At 36.9% G+C, this 27,740-nt stretch overlaps 1 protein-coding gene across 2 annotated transcripts in view; it reads right to left on the bottom strand.

Annotated features, from left to right (window-relative positions):
• Nucleotides 1-1,443: 1,443 nt before the first annotated feature.
• The window catches only part of TKT (transketolase), a 33,632-nt gene continuing 7,335 nt past the window's right edge, over nucleotides 1,444-27,740 (bottom strand). The window contains exons 4-14 of one of the 2 annotated variants that reach the window (XR_015747514.1): nucleotides 26,803-26,900; nucleotides 18,927-19,118; nucleotides 17,727-17,845; nucleotides 15,431-15,624; nucleotides 13,485-13,649; nucleotides 11,164-11,320; nucleotides 8,808-9,049; nucleotides 4,781-6,456; nucleotides 4,301-4,394; nucleotides 2,586-2,708; nucleotides 1,444-1,776 (exon numbers count right to left, since the gene is read on the bottom strand). Coding sequence is in view for 1 of the 2 variants with exons in the window: in XM_026677376.2 (XP_026533161.2) it covers nucleotides 1,589-1,776; nucleotides 2,586-2,708; nucleotides 4,301-4,394; nucleotides 4,781-4,864; nucleotides 8,919-9,049; nucleotides 11,164-11,320; nucleotides 13,485-13,649; nucleotides 15,431-15,624; nucleotides 17,727-17,845; nucleotides 18,927-19,118; nucleotides 26,803-26,900 (1,545 nt within the window). In the remaining variant the exon portion in view is untranslated. The remainder of the gene's footprint in view (nucleotides 1,777-2,585; nucleotides 2,709-4,300; nucleotides 4,395-4,780; nucleotides 6,457-8,807; nucleotides 9,050-11,163; nucleotides 11,321-13,484; nucleotides 13,650-15,430; nucleotides 15,625-17,726; nucleotides 17,846-18,926; nucleotides 19,119-26,802; nucleotides 26,901-27,740) is intronic. The other variant, XM_026677376.2, reaches the window with a different exon arrangement.

The raw sequence follows: 27,740 nt of genomic DNA, 5'->3' as shown, positions 1-27,740 counted from the left end.
TATTTCAATAATATGACAATTTGTTCACTCTTCAAAAAGCGTCAGTGTAATCAGTGCAGATTCCTTTAACCACAGGTCTTTCTGTGAAAATGCTTTACAATCTATGTCTAACTTCTAGATCTTGTTCCTATTTAACCCATCTAGATCTTGTTCTTATTTAACACTTAATGTAAAAGTTATATATTATGCATAAATTAGAATTAAATCACAGGAAACAAAAGTATCACCACAATTTTCACTTATGGATGTTTATAGAAGTTTTGGAGTTCTCCTGAAGTCCCTTTCTATTTATCTAACCCCCTCCACAACTGTAAATCCAACTAGAAAGTGCAGTTTTCACTTTAAGATAATTCTTAAGATAATTTTTTTCTGAAGCTTTTGAAGTTGTCCCATCTCATGCCAGGATTATAAATCCAATTCAGCTATGTGGTGATGGTGAATGAATGCAGTAACACTTCACTTTTATTATGAGTTTCTTCAGCACAATAGGGCTCTTCTAGCATTTGAAAGAGATGCTTTGCAATTCCCAAGCACCTTCCCAAGCATTAAAGTAGCTGTGTTCTTCGTAGCACGTGAGGCTGCTTGTACCTCTCACAGGCTACCTGCCTCTCTATATGCATGCACAACCACTTCATTTCCCTGTCCAGATGCAGTGTTGTCTGGCAGAAAACTCTTGAAGCAGTTGGACACGCTCTCCAGAGAAAATGGCTCCCTTAAAGCCTTAGAGAAAGGGTGTTTTGTGTACACTAATATGGTTTGTGAAATAGCTTTGCACAATCCTGGTTCTACAAATTACCAGAATGAGTAAAAGACATATGCCAATTATATGTAAATTAATACTTTTCTATTTACTCATTTTAAGGAGGAAGTGTATTGTAGCTCCCACATTTCTCTACTTTACTAGTACAATCATTGTGTCAAAAGGAAGTATCTCTTGGCTTTCGTTCAGATTCTCTAAAACACAAGCAAACACAAAAAAGTTTGACAAAAGAAAAACTATGTCCACATTTTTTACAATTTAGACAACCTTGCTGTCAAGCAGGCAAGACTAAGAAAGGAACCTGCAAACGATTGCAAGAAGTAATTCATACGGATAGATATGGAAACAGGCCACCTTCACCATAAGACTGGAAAGAGCAGCAGTTTAAAAATAGTGATCAGCTAGAAAATCATCTTTTTAGTTCTTTTTTTTATGAAACTCATTAAATAGAGTTCCAAGAATCACCATCTCTAAATGTGAGGGGATTTACAAAACAATTCCATGTTAGCTCAGGAATTCTGGGAGTTGAAGTCCACAAGTCTTAAAGCTGTCAAGTTTGAAGACCCCTGTCTAGGAGGATGAAGATAGAAGTCCGTGTTTCACATTTTATGCTAGACCTGCTGGTTTCCAAACAATTCCAGCATTCTAATGCCAAGTATTTTTTGATGAGACAATCAGACGACTTTTTCCCGGAAACGTTTACTTTTATTAGAACTCTTTGCATACAGTTTTAAACATGTACTCAAATGTTACAGTATTCTATATAAAAAAAAAAATTCTGCCAAATAAAGATCCAATCATGATACAGCAGCACGTTACAGGTTGAAATTACTCAGCATTCCTTGATTTGGAGACCATGGCCTTCACTGCCTGGATGATAGCGTCCTTATCGATGCCAAACAACTTGAGCAGTTCAATCGGCTTCCCGCTTCTTGGCACATGAGAGACAGCCAAGCGACGGACCACAATCCCTGGTTCGCCAATCAGAGCAGCACATACAGCTTCTCCAATGCCACCTAAAGAAGTAGGATGTAGAGAAGAGGGTAAGTGAAACGCTTATGTTTAGTAAGCAAATAAATAGTTATTAGAAATTGAAGGGAAAAAAACGAGTCATTTAGAGGGGTCGGGCAGTTATAGGGTTACTGCTTCCATAAGAGGCCTTTCTGTTTTTAAAACAAGATGGTGGTTTGAATCTGAAGAGAACGGTTGGATAGTGGAACTAAGCTTGAAGCAAGAGCCACGCACGTGGACAAGTACAGGTAGTCCTAAATTTATAACAGTTTGTTTAGTGACCATACAAAGTTACAATGGCACTGAAAAAAAAGTGACTGATGACTTTTCACACGTGCCACTGTTGCAGCATCATCCCCAGAGTTACATGGTCAAAATTCAGACGTTTGGCAACTGACTCATATTTATGACGGTTGTAGAGTCCTGGGGCCACACGATCACCTTCTGCGACCTTCCGACAAGCAAAGTCAATGGGGAAGCCAGATTTACTTAACAACTGTGGGCTATTACTTAACTAACTTAACAACTGTGGGCGATTCACTTAACAATGGTGGCAAGAAAGGTTGTAAAATAGGGCAAAACCCACTTCACAAATGTTTCAGTTAGCAACAGAAATTTTGGGTTCAACTGTCGTAAGTCGAGGACTACCTGTATTCTGTGGTCTTTCCTTTAAGGAAAGCAGCAACCTTCTGTCTCAGGCAAATTAAAAACAAACAAACCAGCCTTGATAAAGAGTGGTAGAAGAGGGACTGGACATTCATTATACAATGCATTCGAATGGTGAAGATGCTCCTTTTTTAATATTCCAGCCTACCTTCAGGGTAATGGTCCTCCACTGTGATAAGTCTGCCTTTTGTCTCTTTTGTATTTTTAAGTATAGTTTCCGAATCCAGAGGTTTTATAGTGAATGGGTCGATGATTCTGATAAAAATTTTATCTGTAAGTGAGGAATAAAAACACAGCCTTGTAATACAACATGTGCCTCACAAACAGCATCAAGAAACTTATTTTTTTCAAAAATGCAAACATTCAACCACAAATGGCTTTAGTGCATGGGTGTCAAACTCGCGAGATCACGTTGCCATCACGTGACATACCATGAAGTTGTTCTCCTTTGCGGAACTGGATGGTCGTGGCCTGCGTGTGACATATCCAGCCCGCGGCTTGCCAGTTTGAAACCCACCCACCCCACTTCACTGCATTAATTATGAGATCTGAGGAAAGTGTTGAATACCCGGAATAATCTTAAATGTACTTATATTTCTATTTTATTTCAAATATATAAATCAGATCTGTGTTTTTCCAGCCTTTTGAAAGAGGATATTTGTATCTCCCAATTGTCACATCTCTCTAACTTTCATGTTACCACTTTGTCTGGGGATTGTACGACATAAAATCAGAGATGAGAAAGTCCCAATTTAATCGGCCACTTCGAGCACTGTGCCTGACAAGAGAGGTTTTCTATTGGAGCCTCCGTGTTATAGAACAGCTTCTTCCTGGTCAGACTTCTACCAATCCTAATGATCTTTCACAGGTAGTAAAAACAAGGCTTTTCTACACAGCATTTGGGGGATGACAACTCACCAACTTTATTAGTGTTGTGTATTATGGATTCCTGTCCTGACTTGGTTTTTGCTTTTCTAAACACATTTAATTTGGATAGCGACATAGAATTTTCAATATTGGCAAATGTTAAAATGTTTAAAATTTTGCCCCTTTCTTCTACCGTGAGCCCAATATCCTGCTCTTAAACAAGCTGTCTGCAAGAAAGGTATAATAGTACCTGTTCCATGCTTCAAAATTTTTGTTAATGGTATATACTGAGAGTATTGTCGTTACATATAAATGGAATAATGAGGACTGGCTCATTCATACTTCCCAGTATGATATCATACAGGTTCAAACAATTCTGATCTGTGACTGCAGATCATGTGTTTTTACAGGTTTGTATCCTTCTTCCCCAGTACCCTTTTTCATGTTTTTAATCACAAATAAAATGGTGCATGAAGCATTAATACAGTCTGTTACCATGCTAAGCATGATGGCCTAAATTTGAAACAAATCTTTTACAATTTACAAATTGATGTTAAAAGGAAATATACTTATTGATATTAGTTCTATCATAGTATGCTGTAAAACAAACTTTCAAAAAATAGAAGGGAAAGAATAACATTACACAAATCCATTCTGCTACTAATAGTTAAGACTTGGGGACTTTTAATGCTACACAAGGTCTACAGGAGGAACAAGGAGGAACCTGGATCTGTAGTCGTTATCCAGATTCCAAGATAAATGCTAATAAATGCATTACAGTGGGACAACTTCCTGTTTCCCTTTTTTTGCTTTTAGAGATATCATATCTGGCTGCAAAAATTTTGATAACCATTAGGTAGGAGCAAAATCATAAAAAGTCTAACTCCTTGCTATCCTCTGGCATTCAGTCCATATAGCAGTCATATTTTATAACTCGTTGTTTTCTATATGATGCCTGAAAATTCAAAATTTTCCAAGATAGTTTGCTATAGTCACCTTTTTTAAGTTGTTCAGCTGCAGCTATCGCTTCATGCAGAGTCACTCCTGCCCCAATGACAGTAACCTGGTCCTCCTTACTCTTGAACACCACCTGGCAAGAACAACATTTCAACTGAAATCAGATATAGCAATAGCACTTAAGACTTATATACTGCTTTCCAGTGCATTCCAGCCCTCTCTAAGGGGTTTACAGAGTCAGCCTATTGCCCCCAACAATTTTGGGTCCTCTTTTACCCACCTTGGAAGGATGGAAGGCTGAGTCAACCTTGAGCCTGGTGAGATTTGAACTACCAAATTTCAGGCAGCCGACAGTCAGCAGAAGTAGCCTGCAGTACTGCACTCTAATCACTGCGCCACCATGGCTCATGTACTTTATGTTTAGCTAATTGGTTGCAGAGATTGTTAGTGCTGCAATGAAAGACACAATAATGATATTCCTGTAGTTCACATATTTCGGCGACTTTTGAAATCACTCACCTTGGCATGTCCAACTTGGAAGTCTTCACCACTGTCATAAATTACAGAATTTTCAGGGCGACTAGTTCTTATGAAGCATATGCCCTGTTTTTAAAAAGAACACAGTGTGAACTTTAAAGCCAATTTCAAGCTACAAATGTAAACCTCAAAATTAAAAATACAAGCTAATTAAAATGGGGATACATTCATGATTTTTCATTGTCTGTTTCTTAGTTGTAATACTCTTCTCTCAATCCATAGGAAAATTCATTTTCAGAAAAGACTCATGTACAGGAAGTCCTCAACTTACGACCCCAAATTGAGCCCAAAATTTATGTTGCTATAATAAAAGATTTGCAGTTGTTCAATTAGTTCAGTTACATGGTTGTTAACTGAATCTGGTTTCCCCATTGACTTTGCTTGTCAGAAGGTCGCAGAAGGGGATCACGTGACCTCGGGACACTACAACGGTCATCAACATGAACCACTTGCCAAGCACCTGAATTTTGATCACGTGACAACGGATGTTGCTGCAATGGTCGTAAGTGTGAAAAACAGTCATACGGCACTTTTTTCAGTGCCGTTACAACTTTGGTCACTAAATGACCTGTTGTAAGTCGAGGACTATCTGAACTCTTCAAATACAGATAGAGAATTTAAATTCGGACGATCTCCAGGCTTATCATACTGAACTCAAACATAAACACTCACTACCCTGAGTACACTCTTCAAGGAAATCTGGGCAGCCACTTCAACAGATCTTACATAATTTACAAAAAACGTATCAAGGTGGGGTTAACCGTTGCTATGGCAGAAAAACAGCTACTATTACTTAAAAGAGCTGTCCCCAAATGAGGAGATATAAACGAAAAAAAGGGAAAATCTTAGGTTTTTATGCTATCCTTTTCAAAATACCTTGTTTATTTCATTAAGGGCATGAGCACAATGGACCATAGCTTTATTCACCCAAGAATTACATTCAGGGGATCCCATCTCAGCTTAAGCAGATAGAAGAGAATAAGCTCTTTGCCTCCTCCATCCTTTCACCAACTTCTCTTTTTACACACTACAACAAGTAGAGGACTTTTTTCAGTTGATCAGTTGCTCTCGATGCCAAAACGTGGAACCGCCCAAGTTCTTGAAGAAACTTTAAATTGTCTAGTGCTAAGTATGACATATCATAAAATAATTTCTCTGTTTAACAGAAAACTTCCAGGTTAATTACAATGAATCAAGAAGAGGAAATGGATTGCTTCCAAAGGAACACAAGCTGCATTAGAAAGAGGAGAAGGAGGAAATATGAAGTTAAGCTTATACAGAGGAACTGCATAATTTTTTATTAGATCCTGGTTGTTCTTGCATGAGTGAGCCAAAGGCATGACTCTGTGCTACTCTCTCTGTGGTTAATGTACACAGGCTCAAATTTGTGAATAGGGGCGTTTCCAGGAAATGAAAACAATAGTAGCAAATGTTTCCCAATTAAATTGTGATTGATTCCCAGTAATTGGCACCTAGTAGGCTGAACTCTTTTAACCTTCAAGAAGATGTTCAACTGATATTTTGTCAGAGTTAGCTTTCTTTTCAATCCAATTAAAATGTAAACTCAATACCTTTTACATAAAGAATTTATGCTTAAAGAATTTTAAGCAAGATGCTAAAAAGGGTAGGGAAACTAGGGCCCCTCCAAAAGTTGCTGACTACACTCTTATTAACTCTTAAACCATTCTAATTTTCTATTTCTAATACAATGCTACAATACCATCTTATGTACCTTGCAAAATCTTTTTTAAAGAAATTATACTTTACCCTTTGTCCCTAAAAAAAGATTCCTTTTTTCCCATCTTAATTTCAAAACTTTGTGGCTTTTCTCCACCTTTTCCCTTCCTTTCTTCCCCCACCAGACCTTTCTACCCCTCCCTTCTTCTAGCCTCTGCCTTACTGGCTTCCCTTCTCTGTTGTGTTCCTTTTTCCTTTTGTTTACTATCATTATATTGATTTTGCACCTTATTTTTCCCTTTCTTGAATGTTTTTTTAAATCTTAAGTCCTTCATTTTCCTTCCTTTCCCTCTTCCTTCTTTCTTAGTTAAATTCTGAAATTCATTAAAGATGGCTTCTTCTTCTTCTCCTTCTTCTTCTTCTGCTGCCTCCATCTGTTGTAATTTTGTTGATAGTTAGCAAGCGCCATTTCTAAAAAAAGGAAGGCTTTCACACCATCTTTGCCATTTTTTTTTGTTTGCTCATATTCTTTTCTCAGTTCCTCAGCAGAAAAAGCCATTATAAATCTTTTCTTTTCTTTTTCTTTTCCCTTCTTTCTTCTTGCAACAACCAAGATATTTCAAAAAAAAATAAAAAAAAAATAGAACAGTCCCAAAGTCATCAATCAATCCAAGCCAAGGCAAAGTTCTCACTTTCTCTTCCAGGGGTAGTATTAATAAAAAAAAAAGAAAGTCCAAATCTGTATCTTAAAGCCTTATTGCAATATATTTCAGTCTTCAAATCCTTAAGGCATCTCCTCCAACAAAATCTTAACATATAAATATTTTTTTAGTCCTCTCCCTTCCCACTTATCACTTAAAGCCAGTTTTTACCTGAAAAAGACAGGTTTCTTAATATCCACTTGTTAATTCCGTAGGGAAGGAGAGTAAACTTTCCTTTCAGCACCTCCAAATTGCCGCTTATTTTCTCTTCTGGAAGGTATCATTCAAAAAGCCATAATTTCCAGGAATTTTGTTAAATATGTCTTAGAGTCCTGGGAACCAAGAAAAACTTTCTCTTTTCAAAGGCTTTCTCTTCTTCCTCCTGCGCATTCTTACCCGGCTGCCAGCTTCTTTGTGGCGGCCATTGCAGACCGCCGCTGCACCGTCTTGGGAAAAGGGGGTTCTGCCGGCCGGGAAGGGGGTCTGCAACACCCCCAAACCCCTCTCCGGATCCCGCCTATCTTCAGCCACCCCTGCAGGGCAGCCTTAGCTCCAAACCCGTCCGGATCGGAGCACCAAAAACGGCTAGCGCAGCAGGGATCGCGCAGTATCGCGAATCCCTGCCGCTTGCGAAGCCGACAAACCGGAAGATTAAAATGTTGAAATGTTTAGTAATGATTGATTTTAAAATTTAATAAAATATTAAAAGGAATGTTTAGAATATTGAGTTTTAATTAAAGAGTTTAATAAGACTATGGTATTGATGTTATTATAAAAATTTTATTGTAGCATTTGTCTTTGGAAAAGGCAATGGGAATGTTATAAGATTTAATATTTAGATCTACTGCTTAACTATGTATTTAATCATTTTGGATTTATTATTTTTTGTTTATTTAAAAAAAAAATTAGTAGATAGAATGTACCAAGCAGAATCAGATTGGGTATTAGGTGTTATTTTAAATGTTAATTTGATTAATTTAGGGGGAAGATAGAAAGGCATCATACTCTGATTAGTGATTTCAGGAGAAATTCTTTTTTTATTATTATTATAAGGAACGAGACAAAGGGATAATAAAGAATGGACAAAAGTTACAAACATAATGACTCAAATTAAGATGGATTAATTAAGATAGAATTAAGAAGAGTGAAATGTGTGGAGAAGCTAATATAGAAGACATAGAATGGTAAATAAAATAAGTAATGACATGTAAGATGAGCATGAATATAATTGAAGTCCATGAAGAGAGAGATACCTGGGGCCAAGTTACTTTCCTAAAAGATTTTTTTTATGTTTTGTGTGTTGTGTGTTTATGTTTCTGGGACAATTAATAAAACCTTGTAGAAACATAGAATGAGAATAATGGTAACCAAGTCAGAAAGAAATAGATGAAATAATAATAGTGAAATTGAATAAGAGTAAAGAGAAGTAAAGAGAAACTGGATAAGAGGTATTTGTATGCTCATATGGAAATGGTTTAAAATAGAATTATATTGTATAAAATAAGGTTTTATTTGACTTGTAAAATTTATAATGGAAAAAGGTTTAAGTATGTAATGGTTAATGATGATTTGTTTGTTTTTAAAAATTAAAAAAACTTGTTTTTTGTTTTTTTTTTAAAAAAGTTGCTGACTACAACTCCCAGCAATCTCCAGTTTTGGCAATACTGGCTGGAAATGAAATTTAACAAAAGGTTGCTCACATCTTCCTTAAAGAAAAAGAAAAGAAAAGAAGAGTTCCTGACCTTTCTGTTTGCAGCCAATTCTACTGCCTTTTCAGTGGCTACAGCATCACTAGGATAAAATACAGTGGAATTAGGAATGGCTCGGAAGAGGGATAGATCTTCCAGTCCCATCTGTGAAGGCCCATCTTCACCTAGAAAGAGAAAGGTCGAAGAAGATGTAACCATAACATTGAACAAATGCCTTTTCTGTGTACTTCTTAAAACAAAACAAAAACAAAATTATCCAAAATAAATATAACACACTCACGGACTACCTTTCATCTTGTCCTTAAACTTGGACCCCTCTAAATAGCAAAGAAAGAAGATAGAGGTAAACTAAAAAGAAAGAAAACCTGGGTTAAAAAAGAAAAAATCAAGGATAAGGTAGCAGTAATAAAGCAAGCACAGTGGTGAAAAAAAAGGAAATAAGAACTAGGGTGTATATAAACATCATGCACACACGCACAGAATAAAATAAACATAATTGGAATGAAGAATTTAGAAGTCTATCATAGCATCCCAGAGATCATTTATAGGGAGCAACAAAATCAAAGCAAAATTGACATAGCCTATATTTTAAACAAAACTGGCTCTCAAATCAACAAAAATTAAAATCAACAGGGATGTACTGTTATATACATAGCAAGAGATGATACAGTCTCTTCATATGCCAACTTCCTCCAGGAAGACCATTTTCAAAAATTACTCTCTGATTTGGTTGCTGTTGAAGAAATTAAGAATAAATCTTGGCAATGTATTTTTCCAATTTCCGCTTGACTAAACTACTTATTAACATTACTTGCTTCTTTAAGGTGCCATAGAAGTTTAAAGCAAGTGCCACCTTCTATATTCAGTAAAAATTGATATGAAAAATGAATGGTTCAGTGAAATGGAAAGTCAAAGCTGTCTACTGCAGAAAACTCTACAATTCTTCTGCATCTGCAGAGTTTAATATGGAAAAGACAGGTTTTTCTTAGCTTTGAAGTTTGAGATTGCCTTTCTGAAATAAATATGGTTTTCTATGCAGAAAAATATAACTAGCGGTTAATGTTGAAACCATTACAGTACTCAATACTTTGCATAAGCTAAGGAGGAGCTGTGCTATTCAAAATTATTTGGAGATGAGGCTGAAACTGGTTGGCTGACTGACTTTGTCAAATACAACAAAATGATATTACCTAAACAACCATAAAAGGCAAAGGTGTTTTTAAAATTTCATTTTGCCGTTTCACTTTTGTTGGATACAGCCAATTTCTCCCACATATTAAAGCAATGGTAAAACTGTCAGAAACTAAGCAGCAGTATCAGCACTAGCTGGAACATTTTTCAGTACAATTACAAACTCCAGCATACGGTTCATAATTGATGCATGGATGGCTTATGGGGAAGAAGGTCTAAAAAGTGTCATTTAAAAGAACTTCAGTCAATTCTGCAAGTCTTTCTTCCAAAAAGTAGAAGCCCTTCATATACATATATAATCTTAAGATGCAGCAGAAGGAGTGGAAGCACTCAGTGTGCTGCTACTTTGCACTGTCCCTAAATTAAGGGGGGAGAAAGGAAGGAAGGAAGGAAGGAATGAAAGGAATGAAAGGAAGGAAGGAAGGAAAGGAAGGAAGGAAGGAAGGAAGGAAAGGAAGGAAGGAAGGAAGGAAAGGAAGGAAAGGAAAGGAAAGGAAAGGAAAGGAAAGGAAAGGAAAGGAAAGGAAAGGAAAGGAAAGGAAAGGAAAGAAAACAAAAGAAAAGCCAAGCATCCAGATAGTTATTCGGGATGGCTAATGTAAAAGCCAGAGTATCTCACAGAGCTAGATATAGATGTTCTGTAGAAATAGACCCTGCAACATGCACAAAAGAATAACAGTGATAATCACAAACCTTCTGTTGAGCCGAGTTGGCCTTTGGACAATGGAGATGGATCCTTGTTTGGGGTTTTGGCATCATACTGACTGGGGTATTTACTTTTTATATAAGGCAGCTTTTCCTAGTTACCATGACTAAGGCACACTCACACAACTATTAGATATATCCTGTGAAGGTTTATGGAGGATCCCTGCTGGGCCTCTTCTTGCATACCAAGGACTCAAGTTGGGAAAGAGTCCCTCCCTCCTGAAAGTCAGTGTCAGATTCCACCACGCTGGGTTTGGCATGTTTACCAAGATGCCCTCAAGTGTATTCACTTTTTAGTAATAGGTATATAAATGTGCAATAACTCTCAATGCCTTGAAGGACTACGAACAGTTTGGGGGAGGGGGGAGAGTAAGATACTTACCAATGGATACACCACAGTGAGATCCACAAAGATTAATGTTGCTCTCAGAAATGGCTGCCATACGTATCTGATCATAAGCCCTGGTGAAAAATGTGGCAAAGGTACTAGCAAAGACAATGTTTCTGTCACGAGAAGCACAGCCAACTGCAACGCTCACCTACAAAATGGGGAAGGAAAAGAACTAAATTCACCCGGCACTTGATATATTTTGAGAAATGCTCAGTCTTCAAAACAGTTATGTGGATGTCCTGCTCTTCCCTTAGCGAACATGGACCAGTCTGCAGGCTGTTTCTCCTTAGCTATGTCGTTCTTATGGCAAATCTGCAGGCTCCACTAGATAGTTTAGGTTAGATTAGGCTGAGGCACAGGATGAGATGCTTTATGGATGAGTGGGGAGTTGACCCTGAAACGCCGTATCTTCTGCACCAATTTAACATTTTTATGATTAAAATTAAGAAGAGAGAAGAGCCATTTCATATTGCTTTTCACGACTGTTAAAACTAATTAATACAAGAGAGATCTGGCTTTTTCTACAGTGAGTCCATTCCTACGGATTCTTTGTCAGATCCCATCTGAAGACTTATCAATGTTGTCATACTATTCTATTCTGGGTTTTCACTTGTAACTGGGAGAAGGGAGGAGGAGAGGCTTTGGAAAAACATATTGTAAAACACACTTGTTTATTGTGGTCCATTTCATCGTACCTTTGAAGTACCCTACTGAAAAAAACTGACAACCGCTACGCAATATAAAAAGAAAGGGAAAGAAGAAAAAAGAATGTAGGATGAAAACAATGTAGAAACAACAGCAGACGTGCATTTAATATTATGGTGGGATTTTCTGCTAATAAAAACATTTTCAGTTAGCTATAAACAGAAGGTTTCAAACTGAGTTCTGTGAGAGAAGTTTCTCTTTATATGCAGCAACCAAAAACTAGTGTAGAAATAGGCTAAATAAAGATGATCCCCACTTCTAAGAACATCAATTGCTCTAAATAATTAACTTTTTTTCAAGGAAAAGCAATCACATCCCTCGTCAGGGAACACTGATTTGTTTGATTAAAGTCTTAACCTCCTAAGTAATTATGAAATTTAAGATTCAATTCTGGTACAATGAAGGTGCTAATTTTGCATTTATTGCAAAAAATTTGTTTTATTGCCAATTTTCTGTCATCAGTGCTTTGCTTCTATATCAGAACTAACAGGTTCTGTGGCCTAAGAAAGACTGAAATCCTTGCTTAAGCCACTTGGGAATGATTCTGACCCTGAAAGATAGCCTAACATTTCAAAAATAAGTATGGTAAATGTAATGGAAACAATTTAACTACAAACACTTTTGAATAATGAAATTGGTGTGCAACAGAGGAGCAGAAGGAAATGATGGATCCTTTGGCTTTGAGAAATTCATCAATCTCTAGCACAATATTCAGTGACCTATACAATGAATTAATAGAAAGTAATATTTCATTATTCTGGACTACAAAAGAGGTGTTCCTGCTCTGATTGATGTCTCAGAATTGTTGTTGCTGTGAGGAAAAAATGAAGGAGAGGGTTCTCTATACATTGCCTTGAGCTTCTGGAGGAAAAGGGGGTTTAGATTAAATTAAACTGAAATATCTGTTCAAAGGCTGTTGCTAGCTATTGCTATTCAGCAGCTATAACTTGCAGAACCCAGCTTAGCTATGATCTTCCCCTTCCATATTTCATTTCCTTCTCATCACTATCAGACATTGTCAAAGTTTGGAGAAGGGAAACTTCATGCCCATGTCCATGCTTGTTGTGTATACAACCAAAGCTGTTTTTCCTATTTTAATCTTGTTTACGTAAGATTGTAAGATGCTCACTTTGTTTGTTGAAATAAATGTGGCTGCTGAACAACAAACACCAGCTCAAGTTCCATGCAATCTGGGTATCGCTAAAGAAGTAAACAAGGCTTGAGGGAAGGGAAACATGCTATAAAAAAGGATGGAAGGGAAACAGAAGATATGACGGGGAGAATGTGAGAATTGTAGTATTAGGAAATATGTGACCCATCTATTCGGACTTTAAATCAAGTTCATTACTTTTTGCTATACTGAACCTCTGAATTCCAGGTTTTTTTTGAAAGGGCATAATTAAAAAAAAATATTTAAAGATTTTATATGGCTGCCCACTCACTTTCAATGACTCTAAGTTGCTTACAAACAATTAAAACCCAATATAAAAGTAAAAACAATAGCCCCTCCCCATATCATGACAAGGATATAGTAATAATGGTGGTCAGCACTAACAAATCAATTTATTTTGTACATATCACAAACTGTATGCACAACAAGAACATACCATGTTTTGTTCAGCAATGTAACATTCAATGAAACGGCTGGGATGTTCCTTTTTGAACAGCTCAGAGAAAGTAGAATTCTTGGTGTCTCCATCCAAAGCAACCACACGGTTACAGGCTTGGCCTAGTTTTGCAAGAGCCACACCATAAGCTTTGCGGGTTGCAAACTGTGAAGTGAACCAAGATGCATCATTTAAAAATACTCCATAATTCTTGGAAATAAAATATTTTAGCGTTAAAAAATTTAAACAATCACTATTCCCCTGAACAGTTTAGAAATATCTCTTAGTAATTTTTTTAATGTTATAGAATAGAAAGGTCTACGACAGGTTTCTGAAGCACTAAACTTAGCAACATTTCAAACATTTAGTGTTTGATGATCCCAAATTTATTCTACCGTGTTTCTCCAACAATACGGCCTCCACCAATAGGAAGCCCCACCATGTTTTATTGGCATAATATCAATGGGCTACCCTCTCGGGCAGGGAGGCTTTGTAAAATAATCCGTTACCTTCAGCAAGGGAAGAGGGAGCGCCTGAAGCCTGAAGTGTCCTCAGGGCTCCGGTTGCAGGGAGGCGCCTGACTGGCCGCATGTGGCTGCGCCAACGCCCGGCAGCAAGGGAGAAGGGAAAGCAACGGTGGCCCAACCCGAAGGTCTCCCGAATATCCAAGCTGTCGCCGCCCGCCCACCCACCCGAGGATGCAAGGGGAGAATTAGAGTCACCCCCGAAAAGACGTCCTAGCCGTTTTCGGGGTCAAAAAAATAAGGCCCGGCCTTATTATGTGGAGAAACACGGTAGCATATCTAGGCAATATCTACATTTTTTTTTAAATTTCATATCCTTTTGATATTATTCTCATAAAATTATTTCTATGCCTCTAATTAGATGCATGACTCAATGAGGCATGTTATTCTGCTTTTAGGCAGCACACTATTTCATGAAAGCACTGATAAAAAAATTGAAGCAGGTCTAATCTGCTTTAAGTGGCTGATCCATGTCACTGATATAATACAGAAAGGAGACACACTCAATTATAAAGTACCAATTTATATCAATGTTGCAGCCGCCCATCTAGTAAACTCTCTCTCCTGCAGAGATTTTCTATTATTTCTAACCTTTATTCTTTTGTGGACAGCTGGCACATATCCAAACAAAGCAATGGATTGCAGCCACCTTCATGCTGATATTCAAAGGATGTCTATGAGCCCTATGTGAGGAGCCAGAGAGCTCTTGAACACATCATGCTGGAGATCTCAACTCAACACTAACAAGTGATGGAAACTATTGGGGCACGTATTATTTTATCAACCACAATAAGACTCCTAAGGTTTTGACTACCGCTTAGATTACTGCTTAGCATTTGAATTTTAGTAGGATACGGCCTTCCCAATCTTTACACGTCTCCACTTTGATTAACATTTGGGATGGTATTTCGGCAACCTCTTGTATGAAGTTCTCATTAAATTTATTCATGGATGATTTGGACATTTTTCAGAAGCTTTTACAGAAGTATTGCCCAGAGAAGACCTCACTTCATTATCCTAAGCATACTCTGCAACTCATTGTTTCTGAAATCTATGAGTTTTCCATTTGGGTTATCTTGCAAGGGCCGTCTTCTTGAATTCTGGACTGGCCATTTAATAAGAGAGTAATTATAAAGAACATTCTGTGGTTTTTTTAAAATCTTACTTGGGCCCATCAGAGTAGCTCTCACTATTCTGGATAGGTAATACTACTATAAAAAAAAATCAGTTACAATGGCAACTCCTGGGGATTGGCTTCTAAAACCACTCCAGACTATTTTAAAAGATTATAAACTACTGAATGAACACCATTTATTCTCATAATCTACCTCCATAAACCATGCAGTCACTGGAACAAAAAGCCCTTTTTACTCTCCTGAATATGTATTATTATTATTAATAATTGAAAAAAAATCATAGTACCTTATTTCCTATCTTGTAGTTTGGTGGAGACGGCATCTTGATATTTTTAATATTAACAACTGGTGCATCGTCTTGTGGAAGCATTGGAGAAAGCTTTTTCTTGTTCTGGATTTTGCCAATGATCTCCTCAATGATTTGCTCAGCCATGTCTTTCGGAAGAGGTTTGCCATGCCAGTTTTCCTTATCTTCAACCCCTGTAGAATTATTATACATATTTTGAGCCATTTTGTGCCATAGCCACTTCATTCTTGTAATTGAAATGCTTTGCTGCCAGATAAACCATTCATTCTCCAATCCCAAATTCACTTTCTCATTCTCCTATACCTCAAAGTATATTCTTTATGTAATGGGTTACTGCAGCTCATCCCATCATTTTTATTTCCTGCAAGTCTTGACTCCATGAACATGGGTGGGCTATAGTAATCAATTTAGTCAACATATCCATAATCTTAACAGAACAAATGACATTCCAGAAATTTGGTACGTAAAGAATTGAATAGGCAGGCAAGAATTCTTCAAATTCTTCAATCAAATTCATGTGCAAGCAGGAAATATTTCTTTTAAGGCAGGTTGAGTTCTCACTGTAAAAGGATCTAAATACTGGAATGTTTTTCTCCTTTCAGAAGCGTGAAAAAGTGCGCACGTTTGTTCCTGAAAAATGACAAACATCTTAAGCTTTATTTGCATATTTTTGAGAGGACCTAAGACTATTGAAGAACACCAAAAGACCAACCAGTTTCAGCAAGGAAGCTCACAAGTAAGATATGAGCAGACAGCTCTCACCAGCAACCGTCTCTTGCTTGCTTTCTGTCTTTTCGTTATGGTACAAATTGTGAAAGTTAAGCAATCCCTAAGATAGATAGATAGATAGATAGATAGATAGATAGATAGATAGATAGATAGATAGATAGATAGAGTTTTTTCAATCATTCTCCTGGTGCATGGGAATATGGAAGTCAACATTTCCATATACTAGTTAATTGTTCTCTTTTCCTCATCCTTTGATTGATTCTAAATTGTAATTTTATTCATCTTTTAAATAAATAACAATACATAATATAGTATAGTAATAGTAAAATTCTTGTAATTTTGCAGCATATTTTAGCATTTCTAATGAAAATATTGTCCAATAATATTTACTCTACTTTTGCTTACTCCAAGAAATGGGTGAGAAAGATTGATATTCAAGCATTGTGGCGATTTCATGTTGCTAGCACAATAGCTGCAATAAAAGGCATCAATGTACAGGTTCAACTACAGCTAAGGTTCAATGGAAAATAAAAAGTTAAAATGTTCCAATACCAACCTATACATTTTTACTGTCCTTACAATATGCAGCTGCAACAAAGATTTGAATAGAAAAAAAACTCCAGAATCAAAGCAAAAAACTCTGGCACTTTAGCTTCATTAAAATAACCCAGTCCAAAAGATGATTCATGTATTAATATTTAGTTTTAAAATTGTATAATAAGATCATCTCAATCAAATTTTGGTTACTAGAGTTAGTCATTGACTTATGATCACAATTGGGATCATAATTTCCATTCTAAGTCGTTGCCATCATAAGTTAAATCAGTGACTAGACCCAATTTGATGAAAATGTTTACTATAGTAATAAGTCAAGTCACCCTGGTTGTAAGTTGATTCTAAGTGCAAATTCAGTTTAATCAAGTGGCAGTTTTTACCGCTTTCCCCCCAAAATACTGTAAAAAAGTAACAATTTGTGATCATGTGACTGCAGGACATTAAACCAGTGGTAAATACAAGCTGGCTGCCAAGCACCCAAATTACAATCACATGACCATGGTGGTGGGGTGATGATCATAAGTTCAAATTTAAGTCATAACATTTTTTTGAAGGTCACCGTTAATTCAAAGTATTGTTAAGCGAACGGCCATAAAGTGAGGTCTACCTGTACAGATATACTATAGGCAAACCCTCATACTTGTAGGAATTAAAGAAGGAAACTGCCTCTTTCTTGTTTGGTTGATTGAACTCTTTTCATTGGAGAGAAACAACTTAGACCAATTTAAAACTAAGTTAAAAAATATAAATTCCTGATTTAAATCCCACATTTACCTTGAACCTAAATATACTGCTTAAGGCCCTTATCTGCCCTATGGGGAAAATTGTAATCCACAAAAAAATGTTAAATATTACAACATAAGATTTACAAAGTGCTCTAAACACACAAGAATTTATGGAATTACTTATAATTAACTTATTAAATCAAACAAAAATGTAATCCTTAAATAGTGGTTGTAGCTGTTCTGAGGAGCCTGGGGCTTGGAATTACCTGTTATTCCTTTGCCTTTGAAGGTCTTGGCAATAATTGCAGTTGGCTGGTGTTTTGTCTGACCAAAAGCTTTGCACAGTTCCTCCACACTGTGCCCATCAACAATGATTGCGTGCCAGCTAGAAGGCAAACAAATCAATTAGCTTTCCAGAAATAATGCCAGCTAGCCAAAGAAACACTTTGAAGTATGACACCAATACACATGGTCTATGAAGTATAAAGATGTAAATATACATATTTATCCATATGGAACATATATAAGGATTTCTCTTTGATGGGATTGTTGTGAGATATTCAAAATAATCAAATTCCAAAGAATCGTTTGAGACATATCAAAGGCCTTAGATTACCTTGGCATTCATGGATGAAGGGTATTGATTTGTTGTTGTCTTGTTACATAACAATCAACAAACAAAGTCATTGTACATTGGATAGAGAAAAACCAATCTTTTTTTCAATTCCTTCACTTATAAAGTATCTAGAGCAGGGTCCCCAACCGCCGGGCCGCGGACCGGTGCGGGACGCGGAACAAGCCTTACCGGGCCGCTGGTTGCTGGGCGCCGCCATCTTTTTGGTAAAAAGCGCTTCTGGTGAGCTTTTCCGGGTAGAAAGCTCACCGGAGCGCTGTTCGTCATAAAAGATGGCGGCGCCAGCCTGCCGTGAGCTTTTCCGGTAGAAAGCCATTTCTACCGAAAAAGCTCACCAGAAGCATGGCGCCGCTCATCTTTTATGGATGAACGCGCTTCGGTGGCGTCACGAAGCGCCTTTTCGTCATAAAAGATGGCGGCGCCCAGTTGATGATACCGGGCGCGGCGCCCAGCTGATGTCGGAACCGGGCCGTGGCGTCGAAAAGGTTGGGGATCCCTGATCTAGAGGATACAAAACAAAGCAGGAGCAATGGAGCTGTTCTGGGTGCACATGACCCAGCACACAAAAATAAATTTTGTTTTCTAAATGTGCCAATATTGTAAAACGCAACAGGAAGACATGACTGTCAACAATTGAGACAGTCAGGTCAAATACCATCCTTACCATACCTTTCAGATTCAACATAAAAGACTAATATTTAAGAATTTTATCAGCATTTATTTCATTTTATTTCCAAGATCATTCTCTTATTCATTAATCTCCATTTAATTATCAGCCCAAATACAGATTTAAAACAAATACAGTGCATTAAAATATTATAAGAACACGTACCCAAAGGATTCACAACGTTTCTGGTAGGTTTCTACATTATGCTGCAACGGAGCAGGATCACTTTGTCCCAACCGGTTAATATCAAGAATAGCAGTCAAATTATCCAGTTTGTAGAATCCAGCAAAGGCCATTGCTTCCCAAACTGAGCCTTCAGATAGCTCTCCGTCTCCAAGCATACAATATACTCGATAGCTGTATATAAAAGAAAAGGCCGAATGGTGATATTTAGCCACCTAAAATTCCTGAAAGAGGGAATGGAAGCATTCAGTTACCAGGTTAGAAAGCTAGAAGTCTTAAACTAGAACTAAGGAGAAATTTCCTGACAGTGAGAAAAAAATTAGTCAGTAGAACAGCTTGCCTCTAGAAGATGTGGGTTCTCCATCACTGGTGGTTTATAAGAGATTGGACAGCCACTTTTCTGGAATGCTACAGAATCACCTGCTTGAGCAGGTCTTAGACTAGAAGACCTTCAACATCATTTTCAGCTCTGTTATACTGTTACTGTTATTCTTCTCCTGCTGTGGGGTAAGACCTACGTAGTTCTTGCTGCCATCACCTGTCATCCAGGAACAACTCAGCTGATATCCCGCCTCAGCCCTGGTTTGTGTGACAGTTGCTTTTATAATGCAAGGTAGTTTAGTGTTATGAAGCCGGAATACCTGTTCTTTCTTAGGAGGTATTGATAGATACCACTTTTCCAAAAAAGGAAAAAATACAAGGAGTAAATTCAATGGTTTGGTTAAATCACAAAATCGTGCTTGTCTGCTACAAATAAAAGAACACTTGCTCTGACTGCATGTAAACTTGCAGTAAACTTGTTTAATTACTTAAAAACTAGTCTCGGTCTCTAGTATTATTATGCAAGGGCATTATGGAACTCACCCATCTTACAATTAGTTTTAAATCTGTAACATAACTCGATAGTTTATAGCACAGAAAATGTTTTTTTAGTGCTTAATCCATCTAAGGCAAACTATGTAAACTTTATTCCACTTTTCCTGCCAGTCACTCTCAGCCCAATCTACTTCGCAGGGTTGTTGTTCCAGGAGAAAATGGGAGGATCTTTTCTTCATGAATTGCAATATGAAAGGCAGGATATAAATAAAACAAAGAAAGTAAGGAAGCAAACAGTACATTGCATTTATATAGCAAATGCTCAATTAGATTAAGGATCCCTAATGAGGAATGACTCAAAGAAGTTGAAGTCATTTATTTGAATTCAGTTCTGCCCAAGGATTATTGAGAACTAAATTCAAGCCCTCCTAAAGTAACTAACATTAATATTTTTCTTTCTTTTCTTTCTCTCCTTGCAGTGCTGCAGCTAAACAGTCCTGAGCATTTGTGAAGAAATCAAGTAAGAGCACCAAGAAATAATCAGAAATATGAATTATTTCTCACTTACAACCCCCATTTTAACACTCATGAAAAAATAATCACTGAATTATTTCTCATTTACAACCCCATCTTGAAATTACACCTGTAGATATTTAAAGAAATGTTATGATATATTAAGATCAAATAGTGAAAAAAATCTTAGGAAATATGGGTTCTAACAATGATTCTAAACCTCGGCTGCCTTTTAAAGCATCATCACTGTGACTCAGCAAAACTATTGAAAAACTGCAGCTCTTCCATGCAGAACAAGTACAGCTTACTTCCTCATTTCAAAATTGACAAATTGTATTTGTATGGTATTTCCACATATCAAGGAAACGACACCTTTAATTTCACTCCCTCCAAAACAAATACAATGCTAATTGCTTGTAGTTGATTTTAACAAGTAACAGCTTCCCATGAACATTCTTTCCATTCAAAGAATGGTTTGATCTTTCCCTCCTTATTATTATCATTCAAATGAAAATCCCTCTGGGTTATGGGAAGAAGCACCACCCTTCTTGATTATCAGCTAAAACTGCTCTCTTCTGGGACAGCTCCTCTCTAAAAAGCAAAGCAAAAAGAAATCACAAGACTCCACTCAATAGTATCATTAAATGGTAAATAGCTCTGGCAACTTACAGCAGCAACAGTTATAGAATAACAGAGTTGGAAGGGGCCTTGGAGGTCATATAGTCCAACCCACTGCTTGAGCAGGAGAGTCTATTCCAAATATTAGCCTCTACCTAGGATCAAACTCACAGCCTCCTGACTGTGAGGCGAGAGCTCCACCTCTAAGCCACTGACTGGACTTGAGCTTAGGTACAGTTCCAAAAATTAGGAATGAAGGAAGATCACAACTCGGGTCAGAGGCAGGGAAGGTAGTGGGGGGCCCTAGATTAGAGATGTCAAACTTGTGGCTTGCAGGCCGGATGTGTCACGAGCTGGCCACGCCCACCCCATTTTAGCAAAGGGGGGGAAAGTCGTGATACGTCATGTGCCAACAAGGTAGACACAAGTTAGACACCCCTGCCCTAGAGAGAATCCAGAGCAGGAAATCCAGCAGTCAGAAGAGGGAAGAGCAGGTAGAGGGCACAGATAGTGACAGGATGTCCACATAGCTTCTTAGTGTGACCACTTGGGGAATGCCATTAGAAACTATGTCAGGGATGAAAGTTGAGAAAAGCTAGAGGGATTGAGGGGGTTAGAGAGTAGAAGGATTAAGTAGCAGCAGCTACAGGAAATATTAGAAGTGAGGTGGCCATTACAGTGGAAGTTATAGGAAATTTAGTTTCAATCCTCTTTCCTGGCTTCCCAGTCTCAGCCCAGGTTCTAGATGCAGTTTCAGTGAAAGCTTTAGGTTGAAGATAGAATTATCTTTGTAGAGAAACCTGGATTCCATCTATTGTTATGATTGGGGTTACACATTCCCTGAATAAGCAGATGCACTATCTGGAGCTTTTACTTGGCTCCTGCTAAGGCAGCAGGTGGACACCATGATCAAGAAAACCTACAGGCATCTTGATCGGACTTCCGGTTTGAGCTTCTTCAGCGACAGACCAAGACCTCGTCTCTGCGAGGTTTCGATCCGTGAGCGCCACTGGAGCGCCCCGAGCTGGCTGGTTTTGGGCTAAGCCACCCGTGAAGAGGTGGTGAAGAGGGGGAGACTGCCAGCAGGGTTGAGGAGAGCCGCATCTCTCCTCCCCAGCTGGCCATTACTCCCTTTCCTGAAGGCGGTTGCAGCGGTGGTCAGAAATGGCCACCACAAAGAAGAACTCGACTGGAAAAGAATGTGCAGGAGGAAGATAAGAAGAGAAAGTTTTGGTTGACCGTGTCAAACAGAAAAAGCAACAAATAAGGTACCCTGGAATTGAAACTGTTAAAAAACAATAACAAGATTTTTAAGCTGCGAAGGAGAGATAAAAGGGAAAAGATTTGGTTTTCTCCTTTTCCTATACTGACAGCTAAGAGACTTAAGCAAGAAATTGGAAAAAAATCCACTTTGACATCAATAGGCATTTAATGCTGAAAATAAAAAGTCAAAGGGATAATAAAGATTTTTGGATAATTAAAAGCTTTTGAAAACAGGAAAGGAGAGAAAAAGAATAAAAGGGTAGGATCTGGAAGGGAGGAGACTGCCTGGAATTAAAAAAGAACTTACAGCAAAATCTCAACAAGACTTCCAAAAGATACATTCTAACTGAAATATCGCAACAAAAACCCCAGAAAGAGAAAGTCGAAAAAGAAATAAGAAGATATAACTTGGGACTATCTGGATTACTTGATGATTTCTGGATTCTTGGTTATTGTTTTGAATGACTAAAATCAATCGGGTGGTTGTTTAAAACTTTTTAAAATGGCTCCACTTTTAGAAGAACTGAAAATGGAACTTAAAAAGTACAAAGAAGATGCACAAGAAGGGAGAGGTTCTTTTGGCTTCATATTTCAGTTCTTAGAAATGGAGATTTGGAACTATGAGAAACAACAAGAAATGCCTGCAGAACAAGAAGATTGCGACAAAGAAGAAGCCACCTTTAATGAACAAGTAATCTTAGATGGGGGGAAAAAAGGAAAGGGGAGAAAGAGAATGGAAAGTTTAAGATTTGGAAAAACAACTCCAAAAAAAAAAAAAAATAGAGTGAAAAATAAGTATCAAATCAGAAAGCAACAGAAGAGGGAAATGCAGAAGAGAGAATTAGAACTAGAGAGACAAGGGGGTAAAAAGGGGAGGGAGAAGATGAGAGGGAAGAAAGGAAAAGAAGTTATAAAGAACAAAAGCAAAATATAGAGAAACAGGGCCTATTTAGAGATAATGGGTGAAAACTTAATGGAAAAAGGGATTCTGCAAAGGTACATATGATAGTATAATTATATTAGAAGCAGAAATAATTTTAGAAAATATGAAACAATGTATGATTAAAATGTCTGATAAAATAGCTATTGTAATTCAGTGGAATGCTTGTCAATAAATAAATGTAACAAAAGGTATATTTAATGATTTATAAAACATATGTGAAGAGAAATAAGGGAAAAATTAATTATGGAGATTATATGTGTTTTTAAGGAAGTATGATATTTAATTGAAAAAAAAGTGTTAAAGATGTTAAGATTTTAATGATTATTAACGATAGAACTGAACTGGAATGGAATGATGTTTATAATTACATATATTTACAATCTTTCTTTCTTTTTTTAAAGAATATAGCGTGTATTATAAGAATGTACCAAGCAGAATTCGATTAGAAGTTATGTATTATGTATTATATTGAAGGTCATAAACTTAAGGTATATATTGAAGTTTAAATAAGAGTTGAATGGATGTAATTAAAAGATATAAAGGTGTCATACTCCAATTAGTAACTACAGGAGAAAATTTGTTTAATGAGAAAAGATAATATGAAATTGAAACAGAACAGACAAAAGTATAAATATAATGATTTGAATTGAGATGAGATAATCAAAATAAAATTGAGAAAATTAAAAGAGGGGAAAAACTATATAGAAAATGTAAAATAGTATAAGATATGGAATAGAATACAAAAAGGAGCATGAAATTGAGTTTTGTGTCTGTATAAAGAAATTCAACTCAGGACCATGCTATTTTCAAAAAAGATGTTTTACTTGTATTTTGTGTGTGAAAACCCAAATAAAACTTTATTAAAAAAAAGAAAAAGAAAACCTTCAGGCATCTTGACCGGCTTGCCAGTTGCAACTTTTCCTGGACCAGGAAGTAGTCACAACAGTGATTCATGTGCTTGTCATCTGGAGGAATTAGACCTCTGCAATTTGTTCTGCCAAGCATCTGTCCTTAAAGGTGACCTGGGAACTAGGGCTGGCACAAAATGCTATTGTTGGCCTACTTGCTGGCTGCTGCAAACCACTTTATTAGAGTAACACCTACACTTTGGATACATTATTAGTTGCAAGTAGACTTTCAAGTCTAATTGGTATTTACAAAACCTACTTGTTTAAACTATCTTCTCTAGAAACAATCCACCCAGACAGTACATAGCAGAGAAGAGGTAGCACTGTAGGAGCCTTAGAGAATCACCTACGTAGCCCTCCTCTTACTTTGGAACAACTTGCCTCCCAGTTTATGGATGGCTTCCACCATGTTAAAAAAGTAGGATGTTTGCAAGAGCATTGTTTTTTTTTTTTTGCTGGATCATTGTGTGGAACATTCCACTTAGGTGACTAGCAGTGGTAGAACTTTTTTTATAATTGCAAGCTGCCTAGAATCTGGAGAATAGAAACCATACAATTGACTACAATATATTATTATGCTATTATAAATATAATTGTACACATTTTATTACAATATAATGTATTGATTATTCTGTTGGGTAACATAAACAAATACTGTATAGGATGACTCTGAATTCCAACAATGTGTGCAAAATGTTGTGTTTTAATTCATTTGTTTTATTAATAAATAGTATTCATGTACAATAAAGCAATTATCAGCCTGACTTCAAAGGAAAAAGGACATGTTTTTCCAAAAGCTTTGAAGGTAATAGCCTGTAATATTTTGGGTTGGGAAGAAATACTCCCTCCAGGTTTGTCTTTTAACACTGCAAAGGGTTTAGTTTACTTAGCATGAATCATCTGGAGATAATGTTCAAAGGAAGCATACATTATTTTCTCTCCATCTTTATCACAAAATAATAAAGATTATTAGGCCTGTTGTAGTGACTGAGCTTCACTTTCATGAAGAACTTTGTGCTGTGGACATAACAGGATTCTCTTGATCAAAGCTGTTACAAGATTCAACTTGACAAGGCAATTCATGATCCCCAAACCACGTGGGTCAGCCCTTTGGAAGAAGGCGGATTTTAGGCAAGCCAAAGTATTTTCAGACTAAACAGCTTTGGTCAGCATGTGCCAAATTGCCCAGTCTGAAAGACCACTGGAGGCAGCATCAGGCTGGTGGCTTTGGTGGACCCTACAGAAACTCCCACAGCAACGCTGAAGCATCTCAGCCTGAGGGCACTTTGGCCAATAGTATGGAAAAGGGTTACTCCACAGCCCCTATATGTTTGCTTTATTTCATTTTAGAAGTAATGAGATCATAGTGCTTCATAAATAACTTAAAAGGGAATTATTTGCTCAATATCTTGGCAAAGCAAGTATCCTCTGATAATCTGCACATTCCTACATATTGTGTCAACTACTGGGAGGTACAGCAAAGGTTAGACAGGTAATGTGAATTTGGCATTACTTAATACGGCTATTGCTATTTTAAGTATTCTTTGGAAGAACACTGAGCTTTTTCTGGCAAAACTTCTACACTAAACTGATTGAAATTCAAAAGTCCTATCACTCTTGTGGGAAAGGCATCATCAATTTTAATCTACCACACACTGTTAAAAGATTCAGGAGGCATAGAAAGTAAAATAGCTGGAAACCTCAAATGATCTTCTCACAGTGTTAGTATTTCATGAATTTAAAAAAAATACAAAAAATACAAATTATGGTCTGGATTCATGCATATTTTTTCAATTGTTTTTAGAAGATTGCATTGCTTTTTCCAAGATTTGTCATTCTCCTCAAACATCATAAATACTGTACAAATTATATACAGGTGTGTGTGTGTGTGTGTGTGTGTGTGTGTGTGTGTGTAACATGAATGTACTAAAATAGCAGCAGAAATTAAAAAATATTTGCAATCTAAGCTCAGTTAAGTTAAAGTCTTATCAAATGCTAGCTATTTTCCGCACTGTTTAGAAATAGCAAACAAACAAGGTTAAGCATAAAAGCATAAAAACAACACCAGTGAGATTATATAAGAGCAGTCAATCTTTTTCAAAGAAATGCTTTCAAGCTAGTTAAATGTACAGATTGAAATTACATTTTTTCTTCTGTAAGATGTATTAATTTTCCAGTGCAGACATGACTTTACAATATCCATTTTTGAATAACATGTGAAGAATTTCATGTCAGTAATGATTTATTGCCAAACATTCCTTCCCTTGAGCAATCCAAGGATTGCATAATACAATAACTCTGTTATTTCTCTACACCCACTTTTGTTCTACATTGTCATGTTTCCTTAACATCTTTTGTACAAAATTCCCATCATGCAAACTAAAGATTACGAACTGCTTTTGCCTAAATAAAGCATATCTGGATGGCGACAGGAACAATTATTATTGAATCTGAAGACAATATGCTGGCTTTAGCATTTCTGTGTACTGTAATCAAATTAAGAGCAAAGCTATTCCAAGATATAAGTTAAGAAGACTGGTATCTATTAATCATAGTTTGCAAATTCAAATAACAAGTGTTAATGGAAGACTTTGAAGTTTGTTCATTTAACTGAAAAGGACCTGCATACAGAAATAAAAGGCTCATTCATATTTCTATTATATAGACTACCATTATCTGCGATTTTAGAAATAAATCTAAAAGTAGTAAACTAAGAAAGGAAACATCATTATCGATAATAAGTAGAACTTCATTCATTCAATTTTATATAATTTAGTGAAGTTGGAAATAAAATTACCTGGCTTTGTCAAAGTATTTCCCAGTATAAGCCATGCCGCAGGCAGCACCCAATCCTTGGCCAAGTGATCCAGTAGCTACATCAGTGAAAGCTTGTTTCTAGAAAAACAAGAAAGCAACAATCCAACAAACAGAACCTCCAATTTACAAATATTAAGATTCTGATCCTTTGCCACGAATACCCAAAAAATATTTATAGTTCTAGCATCTGCCAACATTAACGGAATATATTTATTAATAAATATAACAAAAGCAAGCCAGTTGCACGGGTCATATTACTATGTTATCATGAATAAAGATTGTACCAAGAATAAGAATTAGAGGAAAGAAATATTTTATTTTCATTAGGTATTCCTGGGACAACATAGCAGTGATTTTGTCAAGCAATTTTTTTTTCTTTTACATCAGTTGGGGTGAGGGATAGGAGTAACCAGAAGAGTTAAGACTGTTGAAAATAGCAGTGTTGGAATAGCAACACAAGCATTATGTCTTTTCTGTATATATTGCAGCTTTGCACACATACTAAAAAGGGACAGAGCTTGTACTGCAATTTCACAATGCTGTTTTGCAGATGATGCTGGGTAAAGCAGAACAAAGTTGGGGCACATCTCTTTGTGTTTGTTGTTCTATATGGACACAGGAATACAGGCAATCCTCAACTTACAACCATTCATTCAGTGACTTTTCAAAGATATGATAGCACTGAACAAATAGGGGTTACAGCCAGTCCATGGAGATCCAACTGTTCCAGCAGCCCTTTGGTCTTGTGATTGTGATCTGAGTTTCAGGCATTTTGTTTGCACTTATGGTTGCATAAGTTGCACTGTGGTTGCAGTGCACTGTGATCATGTGATCATCATTTGCAATCATCCTTGCCAACTTCCCCAGAAAGTCAAAGAAAAAGCTGGTAGGAAGGTTGCAAATCACTAAGATAAATCT

Source organism: Notechis scutatus, chromosome 2, assembly GCF_049901735.1.
Source record: "Notechis scutatus isolate UNSWTSFEM ecotype Mainland chromosome 2, rNotScu1.2, whole genome shotgun sequence".
Classification (NCBI taxonomy): Eukaryota; Metazoa; Chordata; class Lepidosauria; order Squamata; family Elapidae; genus Notechis; species Notechis scutatus.
The sequence above is the reverse complement of the archived record's forward strand: the minus strand, read 5'-3'. Positions and strand labels throughout refer to the sequence as shown.